At 39.3% G+C, this 27,131-nt stretch overlaps 6 protein-coding genes across 7 annotated transcripts in view; all 6 read right to left on the reverse strand.

Moving 5' to 3' along the window:
* LOC132785251 (dopamine receptor 1) overlaps nt 1-8,399 on the reverse strand; it is a 32,908-nt gene extending 24,509 nt beyond the window's left edge. For both annotated transcript variants that reach the window (XM_060791243.1, XM_060791242.1), the window contains exon 1: nt 6,856-8,399. In XM_060791243.1, coding sequence (XP_060647226.1) covers nt 6,856-7,176 — 321 coding nt within the window. In that variant the 5' untranslated portion in view covers nt 7,177-8,399. The remainder of the gene's footprint in view (nt 1-6,855) is intronic.
* A 102-nt stretch (nt 8,400-8,501) lies between these two features.
* LOC132785252 (clotting factor B) lies at nt 8,502-12,074 on the reverse strand. Its single transcript, XM_060791245.1, has 4 exons — nt 11,759-12,074; nt 10,787-10,952; nt 10,065-10,728; nt 8,502-9,043 (listed from the first exon to the last, which is right to left on the reverse strand). The coding sequence occupies exons 1-4, from the start codon at nt 11,987-11,989 to the stop codon at nt 8,617-8,619; spliced, it is 1,488 nt and encodes a 495-aa protein (XP_060647228.1). The 5' UTR covers nt 11,990-12,074; the 3' UTR covers nt 8,502-8,616.
* A 154-nt stretch (nt 12,075-12,228) lies between these two features.
* Nucleotides 12,229-14,461, reverse strand: LOC132785253 (serine protease gd-like). Its single transcript, XM_060791246.1, has 4 exons — nt 14,139-14,461; nt 13,630-13,795; nt 12,916-13,573; nt 12,229-12,856 (listed from the first exon to the last, which is right to left on the reverse strand). The coding sequence occupies exons 1-4, from the start codon at nt 14,343-14,345 to the stop codon at nt 12,445-12,447; spliced, it is 1,443 nt and encodes a 480-aa protein (XP_060647229.1). The 5' UTR covers nt 14,346-14,461; the 3' UTR covers nt 12,229-12,444.
* Nucleotides 14,462-15,130: 669 nt separating this feature from the next.
* Nucleotides 15,131-18,546, reverse strand: LOC132785008 (proclotting enzyme). Its single transcript, XM_060790960.1, has 4 exons — nt 18,223-18,546; nt 17,989-18,154; nt 16,335-17,133; nt 15,131-15,630 (listed from the first exon to the last, which is right to left on the reverse strand). The coding sequence occupies exons 1-4, from the start codon at nt 18,433-18,435 to the stop codon at nt 15,219-15,221; spliced, it is 1,590 nt and encodes a 529-aa protein (XP_060646943.1). The 5' UTR covers nt 18,436-18,546; the 3' UTR covers nt 15,131-15,218.
* A 254-nt stretch (nt 18,547-18,800) lies between these two features.
* On the reverse strand, nt 18,801-22,306 carry LOC132786800 (CLIP domain-containing serine protease B15). Its single transcript, XM_060793456.1, has 3 exons — nt 22,049-22,306; nt 21,809-21,980; nt 18,801-20,143 (listed from the first exon to the last, which is right to left on the reverse strand). Exons 1-3 carry the CDS (start codon nt 22,262-22,264, stop codon nt 19,125-19,127), a joined length of 1,407 nt encoding a protein of 468 aa, XP_060649439.1. The 5' UTR covers nt 22,265-22,306; the 3' UTR covers nt 18,801-19,124.
* A 1,206-nt stretch (nt 22,307-23,512) lies between these two features.
* LOC132785287 (uncharacterized) lies at nt 23,513-24,497 on the reverse strand. Its single transcript, XM_060791303.1, has one exon. It carries the CDS (start codon nt 24,420-24,422, stop codon nt 23,559-23,561), a length of 864 nt encoding a protein of 287 aa, XP_060647286.1. The 5' UTR covers nt 24,423-24,497; the 3' UTR covers nt 23,513-23,558.
* Between the last annotated feature and the right edge of the window lie 2,634 nt (nt 24,498-27,131).

Here is a 27,131-nt window from a genome sequence, read left to right on the forward strand (position 1 = left end):
ATTTTAGTATATTTTGGATGTGTCAATATATTAATATACCAGATTGGAGGCTTCGGTATATTTTAAGAATGGTATATTTGGAATGTAATAGATAACAAGAAGTCAAAAGTGAAATCTTTGGTATATTTTCAATGTAATAGTGTATTAATATACCAGAAAATTGAACATTCAGTATATTTTGGTATTGGTATATTTTACGCGTAATAGTATACTAATAAGCCAGAAATAACTCCTTCGGTATATTTTGTAATTAGTATATTTTGAATGTAATAGTATATTAATATACCAGAAAATTGAACATTCAGTATATTTTGGTATTGGTATAATTTGAACGTAATAGTATACTAATAAGCCAGAAATAACTCCTTCGGTATATTTTGTAATTGGTATATTTTGAATGTAATAGTATATTAATATACCAGAAATATAGCAATCGGTTAATTTCAGTATTTGTATATTTTGCATGTAATAGAATAGTCATATACCTGTAATTCGATATATTTTAGTATTTTTTGGTATATCAATTTAGTACTTTTTAACAATAATAACACACTGTTTAACTTTGAGTAACGCGAATCTCTTTTTTGCTTGTTTTAAAATACCTTGTCGACATTTTGAGTATGTTAAATAAGAGGAAATTAAATTAAAAGAAGGATAGCAATTACAAATCTCTGTCATTTCATCCCTCTCTTTCTAACATCCCCTTTTTGGTGCAGGGTATTGACAAAGTAATCAGTCAACAGCAGCAGCCAAGCCTCCGCTCAGAGTTTCTGCCTTGGATTCTAGTTAATGCATAAAAGTTATTAAAATTTTGCATGCCTCACTGCCCATTTCGAGCATGTGAACTTGGCCAGCTGCCTCAGTGGGTGGATTGTGACCCAATTTCACAATCTGTCTTTAACGAGCTGGTTACAAGTGAATATATATATGCAATCGGAATATGAATTAAATTGACGATTGCATGCTGGCCTTAGTCTTCCCTGATAATTGTCTTTATATTGATAATTGAGAAACGTGCTCGTTGCATACAAACTAACTCACACATAGATATATAAAACTGTATGTGTGTGTGTGGGGCACTTGACAACAATAACAACTTTGTGGAGGAGCAATGCTTGTACTATGCTAATTTTGAGGTAGCTCAGAAGGATCTATTGGCTCGTCTGGCTGTGGTTGTCTACTTAGCTGCTTGACTCTGTGGGTGACGGTTGGAGGTTGGACAGAGGATAATTAGCTCGAGTTGGAGCTGTGGCTTGTCCATTGATTGCCACTTCTATGAGAGCAGCAGTAGTTGACTTAAGCTGATTGCGAAATGCAACTAGTCAGACTGACAGACTGACTGACTGGCTGACTGGCAATCTATCTGTCTGTCCGACAATCCGAATGTCTGTCAACTGCCGTATTCGAAGTGCATCTGCTGCCTTACTGCGCTCTGCCATCGATTTTGTGTCGCCAACTCTCTATCTATCGCTTTCTTCTCCTCTTTTTTCTTCTCACTTGTCATGCAAACCAATTTGAGTGGAAAACTTGTGAAACGAGCGCCAAACGTGCTGGCTGACTACGCTTTAGCTCATTGTATGCTTGGCAAACACTCAGCTAACTCGCACTATTTCAAAAGAGAGAGATAGAGAAAGGTCAGAGTTTGTTTCTGTCTTGCTTGGAATGAATTCTAAATCTGCTGCCAAATTCTTTTCAAGCTTTGCTTCAATAGGTTTATAAAAATCTTGTCTAAAATAGAGAGTTCTTTTTATTCTCTTTTTAAAAAATAATGTCTCTTTTAGGTCAGTTAAATTGCTGGTGATAAATCTCCGCATGCTTAGATAGTCTTCTTATCAGCTTTCTTATTTTTTTTTATAACATACTCGTAAGCCCATCACACGGTTGAGTTAAGCCTTTAGCCTGCCGCTAGTCGCATGTAATCGCTCATTGTTGCGCAGCGCAATTACATGCTCAACTTGCAACACACAACACACAGCTTTAACTTGCAACTGCCGCACGCCTTACGACGAATAGAGCAATGCCAACAACAACAAATCCAACAACACGACCATAAAAAAATGTAATGAAAGTAGAAAACGTAGAATAACAAAGAAGAAAGGCAGAAAAAAAGAACTGAAAAGACGGCGCACATTTTATGGCCAATAAAACGGGAGCCTTTTTGGGTTTATTGAAACCCTTGGACTGTGCTGTGCATTGAAAAATCTTTAGCTGCCCTCTGACTCCAGCCAGAACGGAAATGCAGACAACATAAAAATCAGAAATTACCTGCCATTTTCATTTGCCAGACTGACTCACACACACATTCATACTCTAGTGAATAGACAGATATCATGTAGTGTGCAATTATATGCCAACACGTATACAAACATATTGCGGCTACTGTGGTTCAGCATAATGAGAAATCTGAGGTGCGAAAGCAACAGAGACTGAGCAAACACACACATTACTGCAGCTGGCCAACAACTTATTTGAGCAACTGTGTGCGAGTGTGTTTGCATTCCCTTTTGCGGTTTATATTTGTGACCCAATTTATGGTCAGTCTGCTCCCAAAGCGAGACGCTCATTTATTTTGCGGCTGTTCCCATAATAAGGCTGCCAGCCAACTGCCAACTGCCAACTTCACTCACACTCAGACTCCACTCGGATACTGGCCAAATTGCTGCTGGTCGTATTTAATTCCAGCTAATTAAATTCAATTGCTGAGCTTTGACTTTTTGTCAAGTGCGAATTAATGTTTGATTTTATTGAAATACATATTTTTCACTTTCGAATACACTCGCAAAAGGCAGCAGAAATATCACATCAAAAATGCAACTCATTTATGATATAAATTATTAAACACTTAATCGTTGTTATCAAACTAAAGAATCATTGCAAACTTTCAGATATAAGTTTATAAATTAACAATTAGACCAATGGCAATTTTAGGTGGCAGATTTAGAGAATTACTTAATCAGATGTAAAATAAAGTGTGGAATAAATATTTCTTAATAAATAAATCTGTATTTATTTCAGCTAAGAATAACTTTGTATTAAACACATATATTTTTTATCAAATTGAAGTGCCACATTTAAGAAATTAATCAGTGAAAAACTTAAGACTGTAAAATATAATTTCAGTACTGAGCAATTTTATATACACTCGCAAAAGACAGCAGAATCTTTACATAAAATATTAAATAATTATTTATATTTTATCATATGGAACTGTAAAATATAAGCTTAATATATGAATGAACAATTTCGTATTTAGTTTTCATGTTTGTTTTCATAATTTTGAAATAATTAAAATACTTTATTTAAGAATAAATTAAAGCTGGGAAGACTTAAACATCTTCATATTAAATACATATGTACTTATTTCCATAAAATTTCATTTGATTCATTTCCTAAATTGAATTTACTTAATCAACGAATAAGTGAAGCCTGTTGCATATAATTTTTGTATTTATGTGTAACAAAAAACTACATAAGAAACACATATTTATTTTCATTAAAGCGAACAGTTGAAATTACTAAATTTAATTTACTTAATCATCGAAAAAATGATTGCTGTAATATGACATTTTTTAATAAACAACTCTCTATTTATTTCCTCTCAAAATCACTTTCAAGGGTATTCAAAGAGAAGCTGTTCCAGTGAGAAGTCTCAGTGCTATTTTAATGCGAATTTTCATAATCTAGTCAAAGGGAAACTCATGCAGAAAATGAGCAATTATTGCACGAGACAACAGAGATTAATTACAATAATGGAATTTAGTTAATTCGAACACATACTAATGTAAATTGAAACTTGTACATATTATGAACAAATCGTGGCAATAAATTGCGATGTGAACAATTACAAGTTAAGCGAACATTTTGAACAAATTCCGTTTCACACCCAGGCAGCGACACGCCCACTTTTGCCATCGCCCATGATGTAATCCTAATCGAAAATGTCGACAAATTATTGGCGGAAATGTTTGCACATTTCAATTGTCCAACCATGTGTGTGAGAGTGTGTGTAAATGTGTGAGTGTGTGCCTAACAATGGCTGTTGGTCAATAGAATCAGCAGAGAATAGCTATGGTGATTGTAGAGAAAGAGGGGGAGAGAGAGAGGGAGAGTCGAGAGAGATGTTGAATGGGAGCAATCAGTGCGTTGGCATGCCAAAAGCAACAATACTTAATGCTATTAATATTTTATTATTATTACTCGACTATGCAAAGGCCCCTGAACAATGGCAAACGAAAACTTTTCATGCAAACTTGCTTCCGGGCAATAGAAAATACGGAATTAAATCCAAACATACGACGACAACAACAATGTCATGCATGTGTGCGTGTGTATTTGTGCAAGGCAACTGTAAATGTCGGTCAAGTGGATTAATAATTCAATTAGATGGCACAACACGTCGTATGCGTTATGTGCTTATCTCAACAATTGGCACTGGCAATGGCAATGCACACGAAAAACCCCATTAAAATCAGCACTATGTTGACTAAATAATGGCTGAAGAGGAGGAAGAAAGAGGGAGACAGAAAGAGAGAGAGGGAAAAGTAGTTAACCCAATTGAGTTATCAACATCAACAAAATTTCCGCATATTACTGCAAATGTTTATAAATTAGTTAAAAATCTATTTATGCGGAAAAATGTTAAACGATATCTTTTCCCCCATTTTGCTGTTTAGTATGTTGCACGTTCGTGTGTGTGTGTGTGTGTGTGAGTTGCAAGCGCCTTTGCTATGCGCTGCACGCCAACTTACGTGCTATTTTATTATTTACATTCGATTGGAAAGTTAAACGTGCGAACAGCTGAGCATAGTGCAAAACTTTATCGTCAGTCTCTCGACTATTGGTAACTGATATGGCGGCTATATAGTAATATAAATATATATATTTATTCAACATTCTGTGAGTTCCCTAACAGAGCACGTAAATTTTTCGTTTCGTTTGCCCGAAAATAAAGGATAAAGTTTTTGGCATACCTGTGCGCCACATCAACTTGTTTCTCTCTCACACCTGGCTTCCCTTCTCCCTGATTTAGTGCACCCTTTTCAAAAGTGGATTATGCATCAATATATAGCTATATATATATTACATACACACACATACGTATCTAACGAGTGTGTCTGTGGGAAAAGTTTCACATGTGCGTGGCGTCTGCTAATGAGCCTGGCATTCATTTTCATTTAGCAGCTGCCAACTGAGAAATATATAATAAGATAAATAGTAAGGAATGAAAAGTTTCTCCTGCTCTATTCAACCGTTTTTCATAATTACTTCTATTAAATACATTTCAAATGGGTTTTGATGTGAGTGCTAATTGTCTGCACAAATGGCATTAGCGCAACGCTTCAGGTTGCGCAAATACTTTATGAAGATTGAGTTGGTTGATTTAAGCTCACACGCAAACTTATACGTACAAAAATTAATAATGATTAACTGCACACATAACTTGATTAAAGTGCAAAAGTAGAATGAGAAAAAAATCAGCAGACAAATTATAAGCTTAACACGGCATTATTTAATTATTATTAAAGCTTACACGTTTGACATATTATTGAAACATTTTTAATTCCATTGAAAGCCGAGATTGACCAATAATTTGCCAGTTAAACTCTGTAAGCGATTAACACGCATCGAACATGAATTAATCATATTTAAAGGCAGAAATTAATGACATCAAAAATAGATAGAAGTTTCCTTTTGTTTGACTCCGGTTTTGACAACTTATTAGAACATCAATGGTAGGTGGAAGGGAATGCTAGTGTCTGATATTTATTACACATACGCACCATAAACCACATGCAATCGAGCAACAATGTTGAAGGATATGAGCGCGTGTGTAATAAAAATAAAGTTCATAAAAGCTTCTTTGCTGACGGTTAACGGGTGATGGCGCTTAACTGATGGCTTCTGGCACACTCGCAGTCGCAAACCGATCAAACAGTAAATTACAAGAGCATCCGAAGCTAGCACACAACAACGAGGACAAACCTTTGCAATTCCTGTCTGTAAAGGTGAATCTTTTTTTATACCCGCTACCCATGAGGTAGAAAGGTATTATAACTTTGACTTTGTGACAGCAAGAAATGTATGAAACAGGCAGAAGGAGACATCTCTGAACCCATAAAGAATATATACATATTCTGTCTGTCCGTTTGTCTGTCTGTCCGTCCGTATGAACACCTAGATCTCAGAGACTATAAGAGCTAGTGATAAATTTTTTTCGTCAACACTTCTAATGTTTGCAGGCAAATATTTTTATGGAAACGCCTATTTACTACTGGTATTTGACTAACAATGTGGTATATTTTACTCTTTATTCGAAATAATATACCACAAAAATAATAAAAAATATACTTAATACTATATTTTATATACTGACATAGTACTACATTCTAAATATTTCAGTATGTAGTACTCTATTTATATACCAAGTATAGACTTTGGTATATTTTTAGTATTTTCGGTATATTAATTTAGTACATTTTTAAATTGCTTAATTTAAATTGGAGAACGGTCGAGCACACTTGATTGTAGCTTTCTTTCTTGTTTTAGTATTTTTGTAGTATATTAATTTGGTATATTTTAAAGTGAACACTGCTCTGTTTTGCTTTCATTCACAATGGATAACAGGTATCCTAAAGTCAAGCACACTCGACTGTAGCTTTCTTACTTGTTTGTTTTTTTTTGTGCACGCTAAAGGATAATTTTTACGAGCTCGCTCCTATGGACATAAAGCTTGAATCCAGAAACCAATAACCGAATGCACAATCGATGCCCAAGGAGAGCACATAAATTCACAGTGACAGAGACCCAATTTCCTTCCTCTCCCTCTCTTGTATACTGTGTTGCTGTTTTACTCACCGTGGTGCCGTCATAGCCATTTGTCAGCAGTTGAATGTCGATTTCAAAATCCTGATCCACTTTCGCAGTTGTCAGCTGAAGCGGCAGGTGATCGGCGGCCAATAGCAGTGTGCTGTGGTTGCGACGGTTGCTGCCATTGCCAGCATCCTCACTGGATAGTTGCAAGCTATGGTTGGTGGCTTTGATGATGCCACCGCCAATGCCACCGCTGCTGCTGCCGATGCTGATGCTGCTGCCTTGACTGCTGGCTGCTGCTGTTGCTGCCGCTGCAGCTGCGGCAAGTGCTGCAATGGCCGTTGCGGCGCTCACGGCATTTGTCATGCTGTGAATGCTTTTTGGTTTGATGGTTGCCTCGAGGGGAAAGTTAAATGAAATGGGAATTTCGAGCACACAATCACTTGACCAAAGTCCCAGTGCCTATGCTATTGTCGCGGTTGCAGTTGCTGCTGTTGCTGTTGCTGCTGTTGCTGGTTGTGGTTGAGTCGGTGCGCTTTTCAATCTCGTCGACAACAATTCACCAGGCAACTGTGGCATGGCATTCCTAGTTTGTATTATTTGTATTTCAGCAAATGTGCCATCGATAAGCATTTAATGCACTTTTCACTGTAGGCGGTCCAAGCAAACACAGAAGAAGAAGCTGCTGCTGCTGCTGCTTCATGCAGCACATGCATTTTCCATTTGCCATGCAAAACGCAAATCGTCGCCTAGTCAACAACGTCATGCCACATTTTGCACAAGCGGAAATTGCATATTTTCAACAGCTTTACCCGAATGCACAGTCATTTGTTATTAGGCCAAGACGTGACTATGTTTTTGCTTTTTTTGTTTTTTGTTGCTGTTGTACTGAGTCTGGACACGCCTTGCGGAGCAATCACGCCAATTATCAAATTGGGCACACAAATTGGACAAACAGAGAAAAAGTCGAGAAACGTGATATGAATCGATTTATGATGTTTTGAGTTTACTTTTGCTTTTCCCGCGCGATAACAGCGATAACGATTGATCGACACACGCACGCACACTCACTCGCACACATACACACACTCACGCAGGCAGGCACACACACACACACGTTGCCTCTATTGTTGCTGCTTGTGTTGGGAACTATTGGAAGCTGCTGCTGTTGCTGCTGTTGCCGCGCCGAACTGTGAACTGTGCGAATTGAAGGCTGAACGTTGACTGTCCGTTAAGAGGCACGCACGAAGCGAACTCTCTCGAGCGTGCCGAGCGGGTAGCCAAGGAATGCCGTGCGTTCATTTGCCAGCGCCGTACGGTATGCAACAAATTTTGTAGCGATTTCATACGCGACTAATTTCGAAGACCAACGACGCGATTCAACAGGATGTGCGATTTAGTTCGTACTCCAAGCGTGCTAACTGCGCAGCGCATGTCTAAAAGAGAGAGAGAGCTTTACCACACACCGAGAGAGAGAGAGGGAGAGTTGAGTTGAGAGAGCGCTTCAAGCACCTGTTGTGCCATTGGCGCGTTTTGTGCGCGTTTTGCGCGCGTTTTTTGTCGAGTGAGTCGCTCGCAATTTAGCCTCATTACCGCCTCGTACCGCGCCCAAGTGTGACAGACAGAAGTGCATGTAATGAAAGTAAATTGCCAGACGCTGACAAATTGCACTTGCACAGCAATTTTTCAATTTCCAATTTTTCGTCTAAGGCTAAGGCTAGCATTTATTTTGGCACACAATACGAAAGCACTTTGACTCTCATTCTCTTCTCTATCACAACTTAAGCACATAATCTTCTACTATACTTAGAACCAGATATTCTGGCGTAGCCAAGTGATGTGCCTGGCCAGATCAGTGTAGATCACAGGCTGCGTCAGATCACAACGATTCGCCAGCCTCTGTCCAGCGGAGATGACGCCACGCAGCTGCCACACATCGTGCTCCTGCAACATGAGTCCGCCTCCTGAGTCGCCTGAACAGGGACCCGCTCCCTGCTTGTTGCTGGCACAAATCGTTCGGTCTGTCACCCGACTCGTGCTCTCAGGTGATTTGAGACCTCGTATGCATTCCGATTCGGTGACAATATCCGTGTCCGTCATCTTGGCAATGCGTGTGTTCGCGTTGCCCAATTCATCGGCACCCCAGCCAGCTACGTAGGAGACGTGTCCCGATTCCAGCTGCAACCGATAATTCTCGTTCCACAGACAAATCGGTTTGATAAAGTCGCCAAAGCTGCAAAAGGTAAATAACAAATCATTGTGTTAATTCAAATGTGTGGGGTGCTTAAATATTGTTTACACTTTTGGGTAATCAATTTCTATCTCTGCTTAATAAATATCATTTCATATATAATCATAATCATAATATCATTTCTGCTCTTTCATTTTGAACGTAATTCTACAAATTGTTTTTATGTGAATCATGTACATGATGTGCAACTTGTGAATTAGCAAATTAACATAGGAAGCACAAAACACGTTTAATAAGTTCATAAAACCATTCAAAAACCTTTCCATTTACCAAGTAAAAATGTATCTAACATACCAATTTAATTATCTGATCGTTAACACATTTTCAAAACCATTCCAAAATTGCTAATTATTATTCAGTTCTCTTAAGTCTGTCAATTTTGTAATGAATCTCTAAATTCAGTTCTTAAATCAATTAGAAATGTATTTTTAAATCATCTTATCTCCATTTGATACATATTTCAGCATTATCAAATTTTCTTTAATATTGAATATATATCGAGTCTATACATTTTTAACAAATCTTGTGAATCTATGTATTCATGACCTTAATTGTAGCACACATATTAACTGTCTACACACAAACTCTGTATTGAGTTATAATTTATTTACATTAGCTTATATATTCTCTGAAATCTAAGTATTCAATAAGAGTAAAAATAGGAGAAAGGGAAACCGATGAACAGAAGACCAACAGATGGATAAGCTTAGAAGTTTGTGTTGAAAATACTGTAAAAGGCTGACAGTACTAGATACAAGGCTATCGATAACATTAACATAGCTAAAACAAAAGTAGATTTAAGTACTGTTAAGATACATGTAATACAATCCTAAAATAAGAATCAGGCAGTCTATGTTCACAGGTTAAATAAAGAGTACGTCCGTTCATAATACCTTCTGACACATTTGATAACTAATTTACGATTGGCATTAAGTTAAATATTCACTCCTTCTCTCGTATTTCAACTATTTTGAACTGCATATTGAATATCTTGCAAACTCACCTCACTGGAGATGACATGCGCAACAGCGCAATGTCTGCATCCGTGAAGTTGTCCGGCGTGTACTCCTGGTGGATAATCAGAGTAGAGACCTGTCGCAGTTCCCCTTCCGACACCAGATCAAGTGTGTTGCGACCCAGAGAGACAGCAGCTCGACTTGCTGGCAGATCGCGGCTGCCAAAGCGGAAGCAATGCGCTGCTGTGAGCACCGTCGAGGCAGAGATGAGAGTGCCACCGCAGAAGAAAGAGATGCCATTCTCCACACGCTCAAAGAGTGCCACCATCCAGGGCAACTGACCACGTGCGACTTGAGCGCCATGGAAGATCAGTGGCGAGGTGATCGCCTTCTCCCGGCCACAAATATCATTCAGTTGCGAAAGACTTTGGCCACCAGTCGCAGGTCGAGGACGAGGAGCAGGTGGCAGAGTTGGAGCGGGTCTGGGAGCAGCTGTTGGGGCAGGTCTTGGCGGTGGAGGCGGGGCAGGTTGTGGCACTGGCTGACGAATTTCCGGTATTTGTTCTTGCTGCCAAACGGGTCGAGGTTGAGCTTGAGCTTGAGGTTGAGGTCTTGAGAATTGTGGCGGCAACTGCGGTTGCACGCTGAACAAAGGAATTGTGTTCGAGCGCAGCGAATGCGACAGCGATAAAGTTACACTGCTTGGAGGATCTGTAACAAAGAAGGATTTAAGAATGTTTAAGAGACTATTAATTCCCAATTCACTCACAAGGCGTGGCTCTGCATACGACGACGTCGTTGATCGTCAGTTGCGTCAGCTTGGGCAACACTCCGGGTGTGGGAAAGTCCACGCGATAAAGTATAGGACGTCCATTCCGCAGATTAAACTTGACTGTCTCCTCGTCATCCCAAAGTGACAGGCTGCCAACGTAGTTCTGCAAAATTGAGAGGAATTCAATTACTGACAGGGATTAATTAGATTCCCCGACTTATGTATGTTTGTAATTCCCGATTTGTCACTTTAGAAATTATTCAACGAGTGACATTAAATGAAAAGAATTTATATGGTCAGCGACGACGATATCCATCTATAAATCAAACTGGTAAAACCAAACACCTCTGCGGTTTTATTATTAGCACAACAACAACAACACGAGCCAGATTTATAGCAGCAGTGTAAACTTAATAACCCAAACAAATGACAACAAACCGGTCGCACAACTTTGAGAACTAAAGCTAGACAGCGCGAGAAAGAGAGAGAGAAAGAATGGGAAAGGGAAAGATAGAGGCAGAGAGAGGAAGAAATCTGCGTAATATCATCTATTAGAATTCATATTATTCAATCTAAACAAATGCAAACAACGCGTGGACTTGACTAAATTCACAGCTACAACACTGACATTAGCATCGGAAAATAAATAACTGAACTCAAATCAAGCAGAGACGAAGCTTGAATACTCTGTGAAATGTTTGAGGAATATTGTTAACAAAGAAAGGAAAATAATCATGAGTTATGCTAATTTATGCGCACTTTTTATTTTATTTAGCATTCATCTATATTTAATGAAGTGTTTGATTAATTAAGTCAAGAGCAACTATTGTTTTGCTCTTCTGGGGAAATTCAACAAATCAGCAATGCAATCTACGTTTGAGGTCAATGAGTGATAAGAGCTGCAAATACATTGCTGATGTAATTCAACTAAATCCCTAGAATGCAGTTTTTCCCAATCGAATTACTCACCGATCCCAGGTGACCGCGTTGGGAGAACTCCACTTGCAGCACATTATCCTGAAAGCGTGGATCGTGTTGCATTGTAATACGACCCACGAACTCCCGATTGTAGGACAAATACTCAAAGTACTGTGGACAAGCAATAGGCGGCACCTGTTGTGCATTTGTCTTGGAAACTGTTAACAAAAACGTTAGCAAAAAAGTCCCCAGAATGGCGTTCAGTCTTAGTAGCTGTTTCATATTTATTAGTCTATAAAAATAACACTCAATTTCCGACGCGAACACAATGCCGACCACATTCAAAGAGCACAAAGCGATGACTGTTCGATCGATGTGAATTGATCAGCGATCAGACTTCCAAGTCTCTCTCTCTCTCTCTTTCCCTCTCTTCGTTAGAGCTCTCGCTCTCCCTTTGTTATTGTTGCTCATATTTGTACACAATGAGAAGGCTTCATTTCTTTTTTGTTAGCGAGATTAATCGTATACTATATTATTGCATATGTTTTTTATTATTGTCAATGAGCCTGTTTTCAGACTTGACTATTTGCATATTAAGTATACGCTAATGACGTATACGCCGCGTGGATCTGCCGCCACTCTATTAAACAGTTGCTTATTTGATTTATCTACAAACTACATGAAGAATTTAATTCTCATTTGGCATTGCTTTGTGGGGAAGTGAGAACTGGGCTGGATTATTGCCACATATTCTGACGCACCCAGGCAATATGCTTGGCCACATCGGTGTAGACAGTCGGCCTGCTCAAGTCGCAAGTGTTCTCCTTACGCACTCCAGAGGAAATGACAGCTCTCAACAGCCAGACATCATTCTCACGCAGCATTAAACCGCCGCCTCCATCGCTGGCACAAGGTCCTGTACCTGATTTCTTGGCACACAACGTATTCGATTGCACTAGGCGACCTGGCAGCTCACGCAGACAGTTTGGTTCGGTGACAATGTCCACATCTGTTAGCTTGGACAACTGAGTGTTCACATTCCCATTCTCATCCGCTCCCCAGCCGGCAACATAGGCTTTGTGGCCCGACGCCAGCTGCAGCGGAAAGCTCTCACTCCACAGGCAAATGGGCACAATGTAATCACTGAAACTAAGCAGGGAAAAGAAATATGAAATAGAGTTCTAAAGATGACATTTTGACCAACTTACGTCACAGCTGTTGACATGCGTATGAGCACCAGATCGGCTTTAGTAAAGTCCGCAATTTGATACTGATCGTGAATGAGCAATTGAGACACATCTTTGAGTTCACCGTCGGAGATTACATCGATGGTATTCCGTCCCAGTGAGACGACAGTGTTTCTGGCTTGCAAATCGCGTCCAGGACTACGGAAGCAATGCGCTGCCGAGATCACAGTTGAGGAGGAGAGTAAAGTGCCGCCGCAGAAGAACTGCAGAGCATGTTCCTCATTGCGTTCGAAGAGACCCACCAACCAAGGAAGTTGACCACGTTCCAGCGTTTGGCCACGAAAGATGAGCGGTGTTGAGACAGCTCTTTCCTTGCCACAAATTTCACTCACAGGCATTGCGATCTTCGTCTCCACACTATTGCTAATCTCGGGCAAAGGTTGAGGTTGAAATTGAGGTTGAGGTTGCACTTGTATCGTTGGACGTGTTGCGAATTGTAGAAAACTACGTTGAGTTGTTGTTTGTGGCTCTGTTCCTAAAAAGAAATCTGTGCTGTTGAAGAAGTCCTGCTGAGCAGGCTGCAATTGCCACTGCGGTCTTGTTTGTGGCCTAAATGAAAGTGGAGTCAGCGAAGAACGCAGCGAGTGGGTCAAAGAGATCGCAGTGCGAGGACGTCCATCTGCAAATTCGAATTGTGTTAATTGGTTTAAACTGAAAACAAGCGCGATTACTCACACTGGGAACCACTGCAGAGCACCAGATTGTTGAGCTTAATCTGTGTTAGTTTCGGTGGATCGTCGGGTATGGGAAAGTCGACGCGATAGTTGATGGGTTCACCTCTGCGTATGTTTGCTTTGGTGGTTTCCTGATCATCCCAAAGCGATAAGCTGCCCACATAACTCTAAAAAGACAGAAGAAATATAGAAATTAGATAAAGTAGAGCAAAGTTATTCATTTCTTTTAAAGTGTATTTATGCGTCGCTGCAGTTCGAGCACAACTTCAGGGGATTTACAATACGCTTGGTAAAACCAAATAAAAGCGTTACCTCAAACTGGTTGCTGGGCACAAAGAGAAATACCTACATAAAAAGGGAGACACACTCTTAACACAATAACTGAGCTGAATTCTGTCGCATTGATACAGTAAATAAAACATTTAATATGTTGACTAAGTGCGGGGTCATTGATAAGCCGATTCGCAACTATGCAACTAATTGCAACTAGAAAATATTCTATTTACTTACAAATTGGTAAGCTCCGCGCTGTGAGAAGTCAACAACTACATTATTAACTTCGTACAGTGGATCGTGATATAGCTTAAGGCGTCCAATAAACTGTCCATTGAATGAGAGATAGTTAAAATATTGCGGACACGGTATCGACGGCAATTGTTGAGCTGCATTTAGCGATACCATGCAAAACAATAACAGCAATAATAGTTGCGTCTCCATTGAAAAAAAGTACGTATATTTGCACTGATAATCACAACAAGCTAATCTCAATCGAGCGTCTAAGTGGAGCACAATTTGTTGTCGAACCTCACGCTCTGAGAATCGAGCTGCGAATGAATTGCGTTTACTTCTGGCCATTTAAAGACAATCTCAGCGATCGATCAGAGAGCTCTGAGCTCTTCCCAACTGAAACCGGATAGTTCCCAAGCATTCGCATTCGCATCTCATTCAATCAATTCAATTTGTGAGCTGTGCCACTTGTAACTATCAACAATTTTATGGGCATTTATCACTTCATTAAGTTGCAAGCTAATTTTAGAATATAAATAATAAAACTAAAAGATCGAATACAAAATTCGCAATTGGTTAGCTTTTAAAGTAGCTGTTTGAAAAATATAATAAAAAGTGAGTCTTCTTAAGTAAGGAATTTCCTAAAATTGAGAATAGAATGTTTTGTTTTTTTGAAGTAAGGAATTCCCTCAAATTGAGTATGGAATATTTTATTTGTTTTATTTTGATAAAGCAGTAATTTAATTATTTGAGGAAGCGCATTTGCTAGTCGTTAGAATTCGCTGGGAACTTGCTTGTTATTGATCTTATAAATATTAAATTCCCTGCGTTTAGTGTTTGCATTTAAATGCTGTCATAATACGTAGTTAACATTATAATTTGTCTGTATGACGACGTTATAATGTTATTATTGATTTCCCCAACAAATGCATCTGCCTCAGCACGTGTTGTCTTATCAACTAGAAATTATCCAACGCCCTCAAATTGAGTTACATCAATCGTAAGTATTTAATAGATGTTGCTTTTATTTATTTAATTATTTATTTACATTAATTAATATGCCACTTTTATTATTTATTTACATTAATTCAAGTTCTCGCGTATCCAAGCATCATGCTTAGATAAGTCGCAATATAGCACATATTGATTGAGATTGCAATGACCAATTGAACTCCGCTCCCCCTGAGACACAATTCCCCGAAGTAGCCAACGATTGTTGCGCTTCATCATCAAACCTCCGCCAGAATCGCCAAGACAAGGACCAGATCCGTCCAAGTTGCCAGCACACATGATGCGTTCCATGACCCGCGGCACCTTCCACTTGCGAGCACATTCCGTTTCGTTGGCAATATTGGCCTCGACGACACGTGGAAAGCGGGTCAGCGAGTTGCCCATCTCATCTCTTCCCCAGCCGGCAACAGTTCCAATTTCAGTGGTAACTTCGCTCTCCGTTGCTTTTTCCCAGAGGCAAATCGGACGTATGATGTCGTTGAAACTACAAATAGTTCATTTAGGTTACAGGTAATGTAAAAACTAGTAAGAAAGTGTGCTCGACTGTAAGATACCCGCTACCCATTTTGAATAAAAGCAAAATATTGTGGTACTTTTTTAAATATACCAAAAGTACAAAAATACTAAAAATATACCAAATGGTATTTTTGTTATACCGATATAGTACCACATTCAAAATATACGATAGACGGCACAAAATACCAGATTGTCAGCCAAAGCAACTACATAAAATCCCTAGTAAGTATGCGTTTTTGCCCATGCAAAAGTATTTCTTTAATAACTTCCACAATTTTTATCTGATCGCAACCAAATTTTAAGGAATCACAACTACTATAAATATTATTGTACATTAGCAGCTCTAGCTCTAAAGTTACGCTTGTTATTCGATTTTTTTGATTTGCAGTGGCGGAAGTGGGCGTGGCAAAAATTTGAAACAAACTTGATCTGCGTGCAAACATAACAAATTCTGTCGAAAAAAATTATAGCTCTATCTCTTATAGTCTCTGAGATCCAGTGTTTCATACGGACAGACGGACAGACTCACAGACGGACATGGCTAGATCGTCTCGGCTGTTGACGCTGATCAAGAATATATATACTTTATAAGGTCGGAGATGCCTCCTTCTACCTGTTACATGCATTTCCTGCCTTACCTTTCTACTCTATAGGTATAATTAATCAGCTTACATGATAGGGCGATCTAGAGTGACCAACGCCAAGTCTGCATCGGGCTGCGTTTGCGGTAGAGATGAATAATCCGGATGCGTTAGAATGCGCACAACATCACGTCCCTGTTCGCCATCCTCGTGGTAATTATCAAGATCATATCGACCTATGGAAACCACGACGCGATCCTCCTTTATCTTGTAGACGCAATGACCCGCTGTGATGACCATTGTGGCCGAGATGAGTGATCCTCCGCATTTGAAGGCCAAGGCAAAGTGTTCCTTGTGGAAAACAGCCGCAAGCCAGGGATACTGACCCCTGGGAAATGCTCTGCCGCGCTGTATAAAAGGTGTGGTTGAGCCTTCCTCGCCGCAAGAAAAGAATGACGTTCGCTGATTAAAACGCGACGCTGTCGATATCACTGGAGGAGCAGGTGTAATGGCTGTAACTGTAGTTGTTTTTTGTGTGGAAGTCGAAGTTGGCCAGGAAATTTCTCGGGAGACTACGGGCCCATCTACCCAGCTGACGAATGGCTTATCTAAAGCTTTATGCATTACATCTGATGAATCTCGAGGTGGTGGCGGTGTAATTACTTGTACTCCGGTCGAGGAAGAAGAGACAAAAGGGGGTGCCGGTTCGAGCCAGGCGCTCTGGTATTGAGGAACTCTCTCTCCAGATAGATGCTCTGCCGTATTCTTATTCTCCACAAAGGATGTGTCTCCTCTCACGCTATTGAGCCAGGGAGGTGACTTCGTTTGAGCATCTCCAACATCGTAAAAAATCACATAAAAGCGATTGGCAAAAGAGGAGGGTGGCGGATCTAAAGCACGAGAATAACTATATAATTATAACAAGTAGTAAAGTCTAGTCTTTTAAATAAAAGCGAATACTAAATACTAAAAATACTGAACACTAAAAATACCAAAGTCTATATTTGGTATACTGGTATACTAAAATATACTATAAGCTATATAAAATAGCAAAAATAATAAAAGCAACAATGTGGTATTATTCTTAAAGTATACCAAATTAATATACTGAAAAAATACTAAAATATAACGAAGACTTCGTAAATTAGAATACTGAAATAATTCAAAGGCAATATTTCGTATATTGAAGTACTAAAATATACTGTCTATATCAGGTATATTGATATACTAAACTATACCGAAGGCTGTATAAAATAATAATAATTATAATAATAAAGAATAATATTGATTAAATCAAAACAGTGCGGTATTCTTATTAAAATATACCAAATTATTATTATTGTTAAACTCTACCGAATCAATATACTGGAAAAAACGAAATATACAAAATATACCGAAGATAATATTCGGTATATTTAAATACTAAAATATGTCAAAGACTACTTGGTATATTGAAATACTAAAATTTATCGAAGAATTCAAAATATACCAGACAGACAACTATTATAGCTCTATCTGTTGTAGTCTGTGAAGTCTATAGTATGTTATGCGTTCATATGGATATCAAGATGACTATATTGTCTCGGCTCTTGACGCTGATTTACAATCTATGTATATACTTAATGTGGTTGCAGATGCCTTCATCTGCTTCTTACATATGTCCATAAGTACATTAACTGTATGCACAATATTATAATACCATTTTACACTTTGAGTGGCGACTCAGCTGTTAGGAGATTACTCACAATCGTCGGCTTTGCAGAACGTTGCATTGTTCAGCCTGACGCCCGTCACTTTAGGCAACAAGCCGCTGTCATTTGGCGAAAGACTTAAACGAAATTTTCCAAGCCGAGAGCTGGTCTGCACGGTCTCACTATCCGGATATGGCAGCAATGAACCCACAGCATTTGGCTGGAAATGGAATGGCAATGTCACTGATAACGTCATGTAACATATTATATCAAAATATAAACTCATACTCTATCATCGTCGCGCTGTGTAAAGCTCACTTCGACGCGATTGAGTCCTTGTCGCAGCTGAATCGTCACTTCACCGCTAAAACTGTTAAATCCGGATTGCACATATTGGAAGACGAAAATACACGGATTTTCCGGTATTCGTTGGCCAACGGAAAGTGTCAGCCGCAGCGACACTTGCAGCAAATGAAGATAGAGGAGCAGCAACGAGCTCATCGCGAGCTTTTAGCCAAAAAACAAATTATGACGTACTCCAATTTGCACTTTTAACACTAATTGATCAGTGCACACGCGACAAGCGCCAACCGCTGAATACAACTAACTAGACGCTTGCTAAACACGGTCTGAGTATCTCGATAAGTTTTCCGGCTCAGTTGAGTCAGTATGTAAAATGCAAACTGGAAATACCGCTTCAACTTTAAAGTGAAATGAGAGAGCGAATAAATGCATCTAATATGCAAGCAAGAAAATACTACTTGAGATTATTTAAATAATAAAACTATTATGTTGAATAAGCAAATATAATTTAAATAGCTAAATGATGTATTATAAAAAAAAAAAAAAGAATATTTTAGTAAATGTTAGTTTGATTAATCTGCAAAATTTCTGGAATTGTTTATTGCTCAGTTCTCTTCAACTAATATTTCTTGATTGTTTTGCAACTTTTTCTTAATATAATTTAAAATTTATATCTAGACTGCTTCACTTTAAATGCAAGAATTTACAATCTTAACTCTAGCATATAAAATCTGTATGATTTGCTGGGAATTTCAGCACATTTGTCTTGCTAATTTCTCCCTGTGTATGCTCCCAAGCTCTCCCGCTCATTGTTCCGCTAGATAAACGTTACTAGTTAAACAGGCAGCGCTTTTGTTTATTGTCATAACTTATTTGTAACTGTCTTTCTATCTGACCACATTCTGCTCAATCCAGCTGAGATGCCTCGCCACATCGCAGTAGATGACGTAGCGCGATAAATCGCAACTATTGCCGGCACGCTGAGCCAACGAGACGATGCCTCGCACCATCCACCGATTGTTGCGCAGCACCATCAACCCACCGCCCGAATCCCCAAGACACGGTCCATGCCCCTGACTGTTGCCGGCGCAGAGCGTGCGTGGCGTTAAGAAGTCCTTGGCCGTGACCATTTCGCGTAGACATTCCTCCCGGGAGACGGGTCGCACATTGACTGTGGTGGGGAAACGTGTTGGCTTCAGCGAGCTATCGATGCCCCAACCGGCGACGGCCGTCTGTTCGCTCTCATCGATGCCCAGCGTTGTGCTGCTCGTCCACAGGCAGATGGGACGCACATACGAGTTGTAGACCACATGTTCAGTAAGCACCAAGAGACCCACATCCGAATCGGGCACCAGATTGCCCACAAAATCCGGATGTGTACGCACACTCTCCACGGCCATCAGTGTGGCATCTCGTTCCGGATGCAAAGTGACATCGTGGCGTCCCACATACACGCGCAACTGAGCCGGCGTCATGCCGTAAATGCAATGTGCCGCCGTAATTACCGTGCGTCCCGATATCAATGTCGTCACACACTTGTACACCAGCTCAATCTTGGTGGGATCCATGTTGGTGTCATGATAGAGTGCGGCCAGCCACGGGAACCGTCCACGTGGCACATTCTCGCCGCCAATCTGCAGCCCAATGAATCCCTCCACTCCGCACTCTGTTTCACTCGGTGTGGGGTCTTTGCGTGTCTCGACAATTACCACAGGTTTCCTCGTTGTTATTTTGAACAAGAACGGATTGCCAGTGGAAAACAGACTGGATTGAGGCTGTTTTTGGGGCATTGGAGAAAGAAGTTCGGTTGTGGGACGTTGCACTGTTGCCGTTGTGGGACGCACAGCCAAATTGCCAGACACAGCCATGTGCAGATCTCGAGTGGATGTCGACGATGGAGGGCCATCTGATGGAAATAAAATATAAGACATTTATAAGAATAGTTTTAATAGAGTAGTTAAAGCAAATATTAAATAAAATTAAAAACAATTGAGAAAGCTACAAAACAAAACGGTGTGGTAATATTTTTGAAATATGCCAAATAAATATACTGAAAAAATACTACAACATAGCGATATACTATTACTATTAATAAAAACCAAATAAATATACTTAAAATACTAAAATGTGTCGATATGCAATTTACATTAAAGGATGACATATACATAAATATATTAAAAAAAGTGTAATATACAAAATAAATATACTTAAAATACTAAAATGTGTCGATATGCTATTTACATTAGAGGATGCCATATACATAAATATACTAAAAAAAAGTGTAATATACCAAATAAATATACTGAAAAAATACTACAACATAGCGATATACTATTTATATTAATATATACCAAATAAATATACTTAAAATACTAAAATGTATCGATAAGCTATTTACATTAAAGGATGCCATATACATAAATATACTGAAAAAGTGTAACATATTTATATGATACTCGTATTACGTTCAAAATATACCCAATAAATATACTGAATAATTACCTACATACATCGATTTACTATTACATTTATAATATACTAAACAAATATACTGTAAAAATACTAAACAATATCAATTTACTATCTCATTTAAAATATTCCATCAAAATAAATAACACCCGACTGCGGTAGCCTTTTTTTTATTATTTTTTAAATGCATTCTACAAATTTTATCTCACCAGCGATCCTACTAGTAACGAGTATAATAATTATTTCCAAGAGTTTACCACTATATGTACATAGAACAATATTCTAACTAATTTAGTTGGTTATTACATTAATAATGTGAATTACTTTACTTCCAACCTAACATACGATATTTGCAAAATGTTGCTTGATAATTTAACTAAATCTAATCAGAATTACTCTAAGAATGTAAATCCCTTTTATCATCTACATTTCAAGAGTTTCTCATTTCATTTCAGCTTCTTGTGTGGCTTGCGCACTTTACAATCAATTAATAATTAACATACTCAGTTCATAAACAATTTTGTAACTGTTGTGATGTGATGCGTCCGTAATACCCCAACAGCTTTGTCATTGACTCTCGCAGCAATTGCAAAGCAAATCATTAATTGTTAGGTATTGAAACGGATATGTGAAACCAGTAATTAAATTACCCAAGTCATAAGTTCAGTCAAGACATTCAAACAAATGAATTATGAATAGAAAATTTATATTTCTACTGCACAAAAAGAACAGAAGCTGATCAGACACTTTTACTTGGTAGATTTATGTCTTGTTAAATATTATGTTATGATTAAAGAATTTTCTAATTACTGCTGCTAAATTATTGAGAATTAACGAACTTTTTTGCTAGCAAATTTCATATTCAAAGAAGAAAAGTACGTGGAATAAAAAGTCACCAAAAACAAAGTTCAGCACTAAACAATTATTGACAACAACTGTTAATCTCAGTGACTGCTTTGGCCTAGGGCCTTTTTTCACTGGAAGCTGACTCCCTAACGCTTTTTTTTATGTTCTTCATTAATATTTGCAAGTGGCTGCAATCAATCAAAGCCTCATTTGGGATTTCTAAACACCATTTGTCAATATTAAAACAATTACTCACATTTATTCGCTGTGCAAATGATATGTCCATTGACCTGCACCTGGATTAGCTTCGGCAGCTCCTCCCGATAGTCATCGAAGTACACAAAAGCCTGTGCACTGTAGCCAGCACGCATGCGATCAAAAGCTGTCTCCTTATCCGGATACGGGGCCATAGAACTCACACTGCCCGACTGCAAAAGAGAGCGAAATGCTTGAGTTAGACAAACTGATAAGCACGTGGAAAATGTTCAATACTTACCTCTGAACCCCTCGAGCTAAACACCATTCGCATGTTGACATCGTAGACGCCATCTGAGCCGGGATTGAGATGTCCAATCAAGCGTCCATCCCTGCGTGCATAGGTAAAGATGCTGTTGCAGGGATTCGGAGGTGCACCCTGGGGCTCCGCAAAGCGTAGACAAAGACCAAACAAGGTGAGGGTCAGCAGCTGTTGTAGCGCAGCTCCGTTTGCCATCTGAGAACAACTGTTGCTGATAGCGTAACGTTCAGTCGAGAACTGAGCTACGCAGCTTGCCAATCAATTGCTGGCATCGCATCATAACCGATTGATCTCTGTCAGTCGCTCGCTCTCTCAGCTTTAATCTCTACTGCGTTCTCTTCTATTCGCTGCGGACAGGTTTTGCTCGGGCTTTGCCCAAGTCAAGATTCCCCTCTCATCCAGAAATTGAGCAAGCGACGATGTTGCCGGTTCATGGGTCACATGAATCTATATAAATAGTTGGATGTCTCACATCTGTTCTATATAGTATACGCAAAGCAAAAATTACTTGAATGAAACGTGCTTTCACTCTAATCAGCTTACGGCGCTATTTGTTTATGTTTTGATATTTGTTGCCTCTCTCTCTCTCACTCATGAAACTGGTTTATTAACTAGCTGCGATTCGCTCGCAACGAGTTGAGCGCAAAAAACCGCGAATTGTTTATGCCGCATATTTATAGTAAGTACGTCAGGGGTATTCCCCTCGTCTTCCACAGTTCTCACCTTACTCATCATCATCGACAGCAGCCGCAGCTCTTATCTCTCGCTGCCATTGATTAAAAAGAGAGACAGAGAGAGAACTTTGCAATTCGCTTATTAGAAGGCAAACTTAAAGATGCTATCACACGAGACACCAACAACGCAACTTTTAATATGCTAAAGCAAAAATATATTGTGAATTATGGTACACAACTTCGTGTATATGTGTGTACTTGTGTGTGTGTGTGCGTACTTGTTTAAGTAGCAAAAACTTTTAACAACAATAAACGCACACAAACTCGATTTTTAGCTGAAGGAGCAACACAGCCAACCAGAGGACGCACAGGACTTGTGCTGTTGCCATTGTTATGCTGACTTTTCGAGGGTTTCCTTTTTTCGCACAGCAACTTTTATAATCAGTTGGCAAGTTTGTTAAGCTTTTGTGGTAATTTGTTGGGGATTTCGCGTAAATTTCATTCGTTTTGCCAAATAACTGAGAATGAAATACGTTCGCCTCCCCTCGCAACCTTTGTTGGCCAAGTTTAATGGCCTCAAACACTTCTCGACACGTCCATTGAGACATACACATCCGACCAATTTGACGGCAGCACAAGGTGCAATTGCTTCCTGCCTGCAGGCAGGAAGTGCATGTTCAATGAAATTGCATTTGAATGGCAGCAGCAACAGCTGCAGAGCCGACATTAATTGGCAGCATTAGGCAGTCGAATGGAAACCTCAATTGGCTGCCAATCGCACAACTCAAGTGAGTCGACTTTATTGAACTTGAACTTTACATGCTGCGCAAAATTTTGTAGGTATCGCAAGTGCAGATACCGCGATAACGTGAAAAGACAAAAACAAACGCCTCGGCACAGTTCTTGAAGAGCTCTCGCTGACGCGCCTCCTTGAGGCCAGCACGCAGTGAGCACTGTAACTCCTGGTGCCAAGTATTGAGAGCACTCTCCTCTACCAACAGTGTGTGAAAGACATTCAGCAGCTGAATGTGCCGCTCGACACGTGGACAGCGAACCATCACCAGCATTTGCACATAGGGACGAAATTTGATCCAACGCTTCACATCTTCCACACAGATCTCCGAGCTGCAATCAATCAACATCAACTTGCAGTTATACCGATAGATGGCCTCCAGCATTTGCATCTCCCGCTGGCATTGGAAATTGCGTTTAAGTTCAGCTGTGAGCATAAATCCAGTCTCATGCGAAGGCGTCTGCATGGTCCACGGATATTTGCGATTGGCAAAGTTGTAGGCCAACTTCTGACGACGTTCGCGTTGCTTCCGCAGCTGCTTCACCTGCTTGTACACCGGCTTGATGCCCAGTGAACCGCAGTTCTCGTAATCCATAAGAGCAGCGGCAGTTGGTTGCTCGGCAGCTGCATCGACTTCCTTGACAGCCTCCAAATTCTGTTCTTCCTTTCGCTTGGCAGCGCCGCAACAGTGCAAATCATCCGGCGTCGCATAGCCTGGATAGCCCACCTTACTCAACATCCCATGCCAATGTATCTGATCGAATGGCTTACAAGGCATAAAATACTCTTTCGATTCACTCACCAACTCACACTTATTCTCGTTAAGTATCAGTGGCCACAGAGTATCAAAGAAATCACTATCCACGGGATTAGCATCGGCGTCCATGTCGAGTGTACTTTCAATTTTCTATAATACGAATGACAACAAGTGCTTCTCGTATTCTCTCTAACTGACATGAAAGGCATTTCATTCTTAAGTTGTGAGTATTTATCGTTTGAGCGGGGGCAACGAGGCGTATGCGCAACAATTTCATTTTATTATCAGCGCATAAATCAGCTGCTGACTCGCATGCTGCTCGTTCTCTTTCTCTCTGGACATTTGTTTATATTTCTACCAAATTTATGCACACTCACAGCAGCAACAACAACAAGAACAGCAGAAAGCGACAACAAGTGCAATTTGCGTAAATTTTATGCCATTTCCGTCGTAGGTAGTCGCCGATCGCCGCCATTTTATGAGCTCTGCGTCTGAGCTGTGCTTGATTTTATGAAGCAATGTTAGCACTGCAATATGTCCACGATTTTCATTATGTGGCATGGCATGCGGCACGCAGTGGGCGTGGCCGCGCCTTCCCCTTACCTATATAGCATAGCGACTTTTGTTTGTATTTATTTCGCTTTTTTTCGGCCTGGGCTCATTAGCTTTTATGACTTTGATTTTATTGCCCTAAACACAGCAGAGAGAGAGATAGAGAGAGAGAGGGAGAGTGGGAGAGACATTCCAGACATGATGGCCGATGGATATGTAACATGCAATTTACTTTAATATAAAGACAAACAAAAGTGAATAAGTTACTTACAGTTGCTGGAAGACAAAATACTCTAGGAAGTGGAAGTTTATTAAAAAGAGGCACTTTTAAGTTAAAATCACTCATTGTGAATAAGGAATGTTATTATATTTTAAAGAGCGCAGACCCTACAAGAAATATGGTGAACAGACTTTATAGAAACCCATAAAAATATACTTTTAAATTGTGCTATAAAGAATGAATATTTTTCTTATAGTTTTTTGAGACGTAATATCCTAGAAATTGAAGGATCTAAAAAAAAAGATTTACTTTTCTTTAGACCGGATAAAAATTGAAGAAGTTGTTTCTATGGTATATTTTTTTAATTTAGTACTACATAAATATACAAAATATAGCCTTTGGTATATTTTTAGTATTTTTGTGGTATATTAATTTGGTATCATTTAGCTGATTTGACTGTAAATCTGGTATATTTTGTACTCTATGGAACATTTTGAATGTAATACTATATCAATATACCAAATATTACCTTTGGTATAATTTGGTATGTTTTTGGTATATTTTTGTGGTATAATTTAGTTATTTTGACTAACACACTTGCATATTTTGAGTGTATTGCTACATAAATATACCAAATATAGCGCTCGGTATATTTTTAGTCATTTGTGGTACATTAATTTAGTATATTTTACAGTTAATACCGTAATACCGTACTGTTTTGCTTTTATTTCACAGTCGAGCTCACTTTACTGAAGCTTTCTTACTGGCTTCCATTTTTGAAGACCTGTTGTTGAGACTCAAGAAGAAACCATTTTAAAAATAATTGTAAATTGTGCTATAAATATCAACCAAATTTATGCTTCATATCACACAGTTTTTTGTGCCAATTATTCACCTGAATTTTCACAAGAATTTCCAGCTAAATTTCATTTAATTCAATTCGAATGCAAAACGTTTTTGATATCGTTGCCTTTAATTATGCCGCGTTGAAGGCGTGATAGATGTATAAATACATGTATTTATTACAAACGCACAACAAAGGGCATTGGCATTGTGTCGCATGTGTTGCATGCCGCGGGGCGTACGCTCTAACAGACATTGCGTATACGCCGCGTGTGTGCAATAAATTTTGGGCCAAATCAATTGTGCGTGCTACTTTTAACGCGCCTCACTGACTAACTGACACGCCCATATGCCCCGCCCACCTGCTGCCCACAAATCGAATTCAAAATCAAACCCAAAAAAAAACTCTTACTTTCATTTCATTTTTTTTTGCCATGTGTTTTTCTTCTTTGTTTTTTTCTTGTTTGTTCGTTTTTGTTTTTTTGAGGGTTCGGTAAATTTATGGGCGCACAATTATTTCAAGTTCGCCGCCGCAGCAGAAATGTTCGGAATAAAATTTAGTGACGAATGCTTATTTTACGCTTCAGTTTTCAACAACTTATTGCAAATGTGATTTTCGTACGCACGCAACTCGACTGCGGCAACAGCTTTTCCTCTTTTTTCTTCTTTTGCGGCGCGACGGTGCGAAAATTTGATTTGTGCCTCAAGGCAAAGGCAAAGGCAAAAGCAGGAGAAGCAGAAGCTGGCGTTTTAATTTAATTCTGTTTTGGGTTTTGGTTTCGACATGTGCAATGCAAGATTTATGGCGAACCGTTTAGCAACAACCCAAAGTGCCGGCTGCTCTCGAAATCGAAATGAATTTCATTGGAAATACTTTGCGAGAGAGCGAGAGATAAACTTGTGTGCTGACCACACTTAAAGTTGTAGGTAAAAAATGTCAAATTGCTTGGAACAACATTTCTGTGAGCTATTAAAATTGCGACAAGAATTTCGCGACATTCGCCCGCCGGCAATGAAATGTCAGACCCGAAAAGAATGTATAAAATTTATTTCTGTATTTATTGCGCTTTATTGGGGCACTCAAGAAGCATCCAAAGTATTAGCGAAGAGAGATGGGGGGGAAAATAAAAACAGATGGCAAAACAACACAGCAGCAAGCAGCAAGCAAACAAAAAGCAAAGACAAGTAAGATCCATATTGACATAAAAGCCAATCATTTTAAA

The sequence above is a fragment of the Drosophila nasuta genome, chromosome 2R (assembly GCF_023558535.2).
Source record: "Drosophila nasuta strain 15112-1781.00 chromosome 2R, ASM2355853v1, whole genome shotgun sequence".
Lineage (NCBI taxonomy): Eukaryota > Metazoa > Arthropoda > Insecta > Diptera > Drosophilidae > Drosophila > Drosophila nasuta.

Excerpts from the sequence above, each read along its gene's own strand:
- LOC132785287 (XM_060791303.1), bottom strand. The coding sequence starts at position 24,422 with ATGGACGCCGATGCTAATCCCGTGGATAGTGATTTCTTTGATACTCTG.
- LOC132786800 (XM_060793456.1), bottom strand. The coding sequence starts at position 22,264 with ATGGCAAACGGAGCTGCGCTACAACAGCTGCTGACCCTCACCTTGTTT. Across the intron at positions 21,981-22,048 it reads TTAGCTCGAGGGGTTCAGAG|TCGGGCAGTGTGAGTTCTAT; the intron begins GTAAGTATTGAA and ends TCTCTTTTGCAG. Across the intron at positions 20,144-21,808 it reads CATTTGCACAGCGAATAAAT|ATGGCCCTCCATCGTCGACA; the intron begins GTGAGTAATTGT and ends TATTTCCATCAG.
- LOC132785253 (XM_060791246.1), bottom strand. The coding sequence starts at position 14,345 with ATGGAGACGCAACTATTATTGCTGTTATTGTTTTGCATGGTATCGCTA. Across the intron at positions 13,796-14,138 it reads AGCGCGGAGCTTACCAATTT|AGTTATGTGGGCAGCTTATC; the intron begins GTAAGTAAATAG and ends CTGTCTTTTTAG. Across the intron at positions 13,574-13,629 it reads GCTCTGCAGTGGTTCCCAGT|ATGGACGTCCTCGCACTGCG; the intron begins GTGAGTAATCGC and ends TCGAATTTGCAG.
- LOC132785252 (XM_060791245.1), bottom strand. The coding sequence starts at position 11,989 with ATGAAACAGCTACTAAGACTGAACGCCATTCTGGGGACTTTTTTGCTA. Across the intron at positions 10,729-10,786 it reads CGTATGCAGAGCCACGCCTT|ATCCTCCAAGCAGTGTAACT; the intron begins GTGAGTGAATTG and ends TCTTTGTTACAG. Across the intron at positions 9,044-10,064 it reads CGCATGTCATCTCCAGTGAG|CTTTGGCGACTTTATCAAAC; the intron begins GTGAGTTTGCAA and ends TACCTTTTGCAG.
- LOC132785008 (XM_060790960.1), bottom strand. The coding sequence starts at position 18,435 with ATGAGCTCGTTGCTGCTCCTCTATCTTCATTTGCTGCAAGTGTCGCTG. Across the intron at positions 17,134-17,988 it reads GTTCTGCAAAGCCGACGATT|ATCCGCCACCCTCCTCTTTT; the intron begins GTGAGTAATCTC and ends CTCGTGCTTTAG. Across the intron at positions 15,631-16,334 it reads ACTCTAGATCGCCCTATCAT|TTTCAACGACATCATACGTC; the intron begins GTAAGCTGATTA and ends AACTATTTGTAG.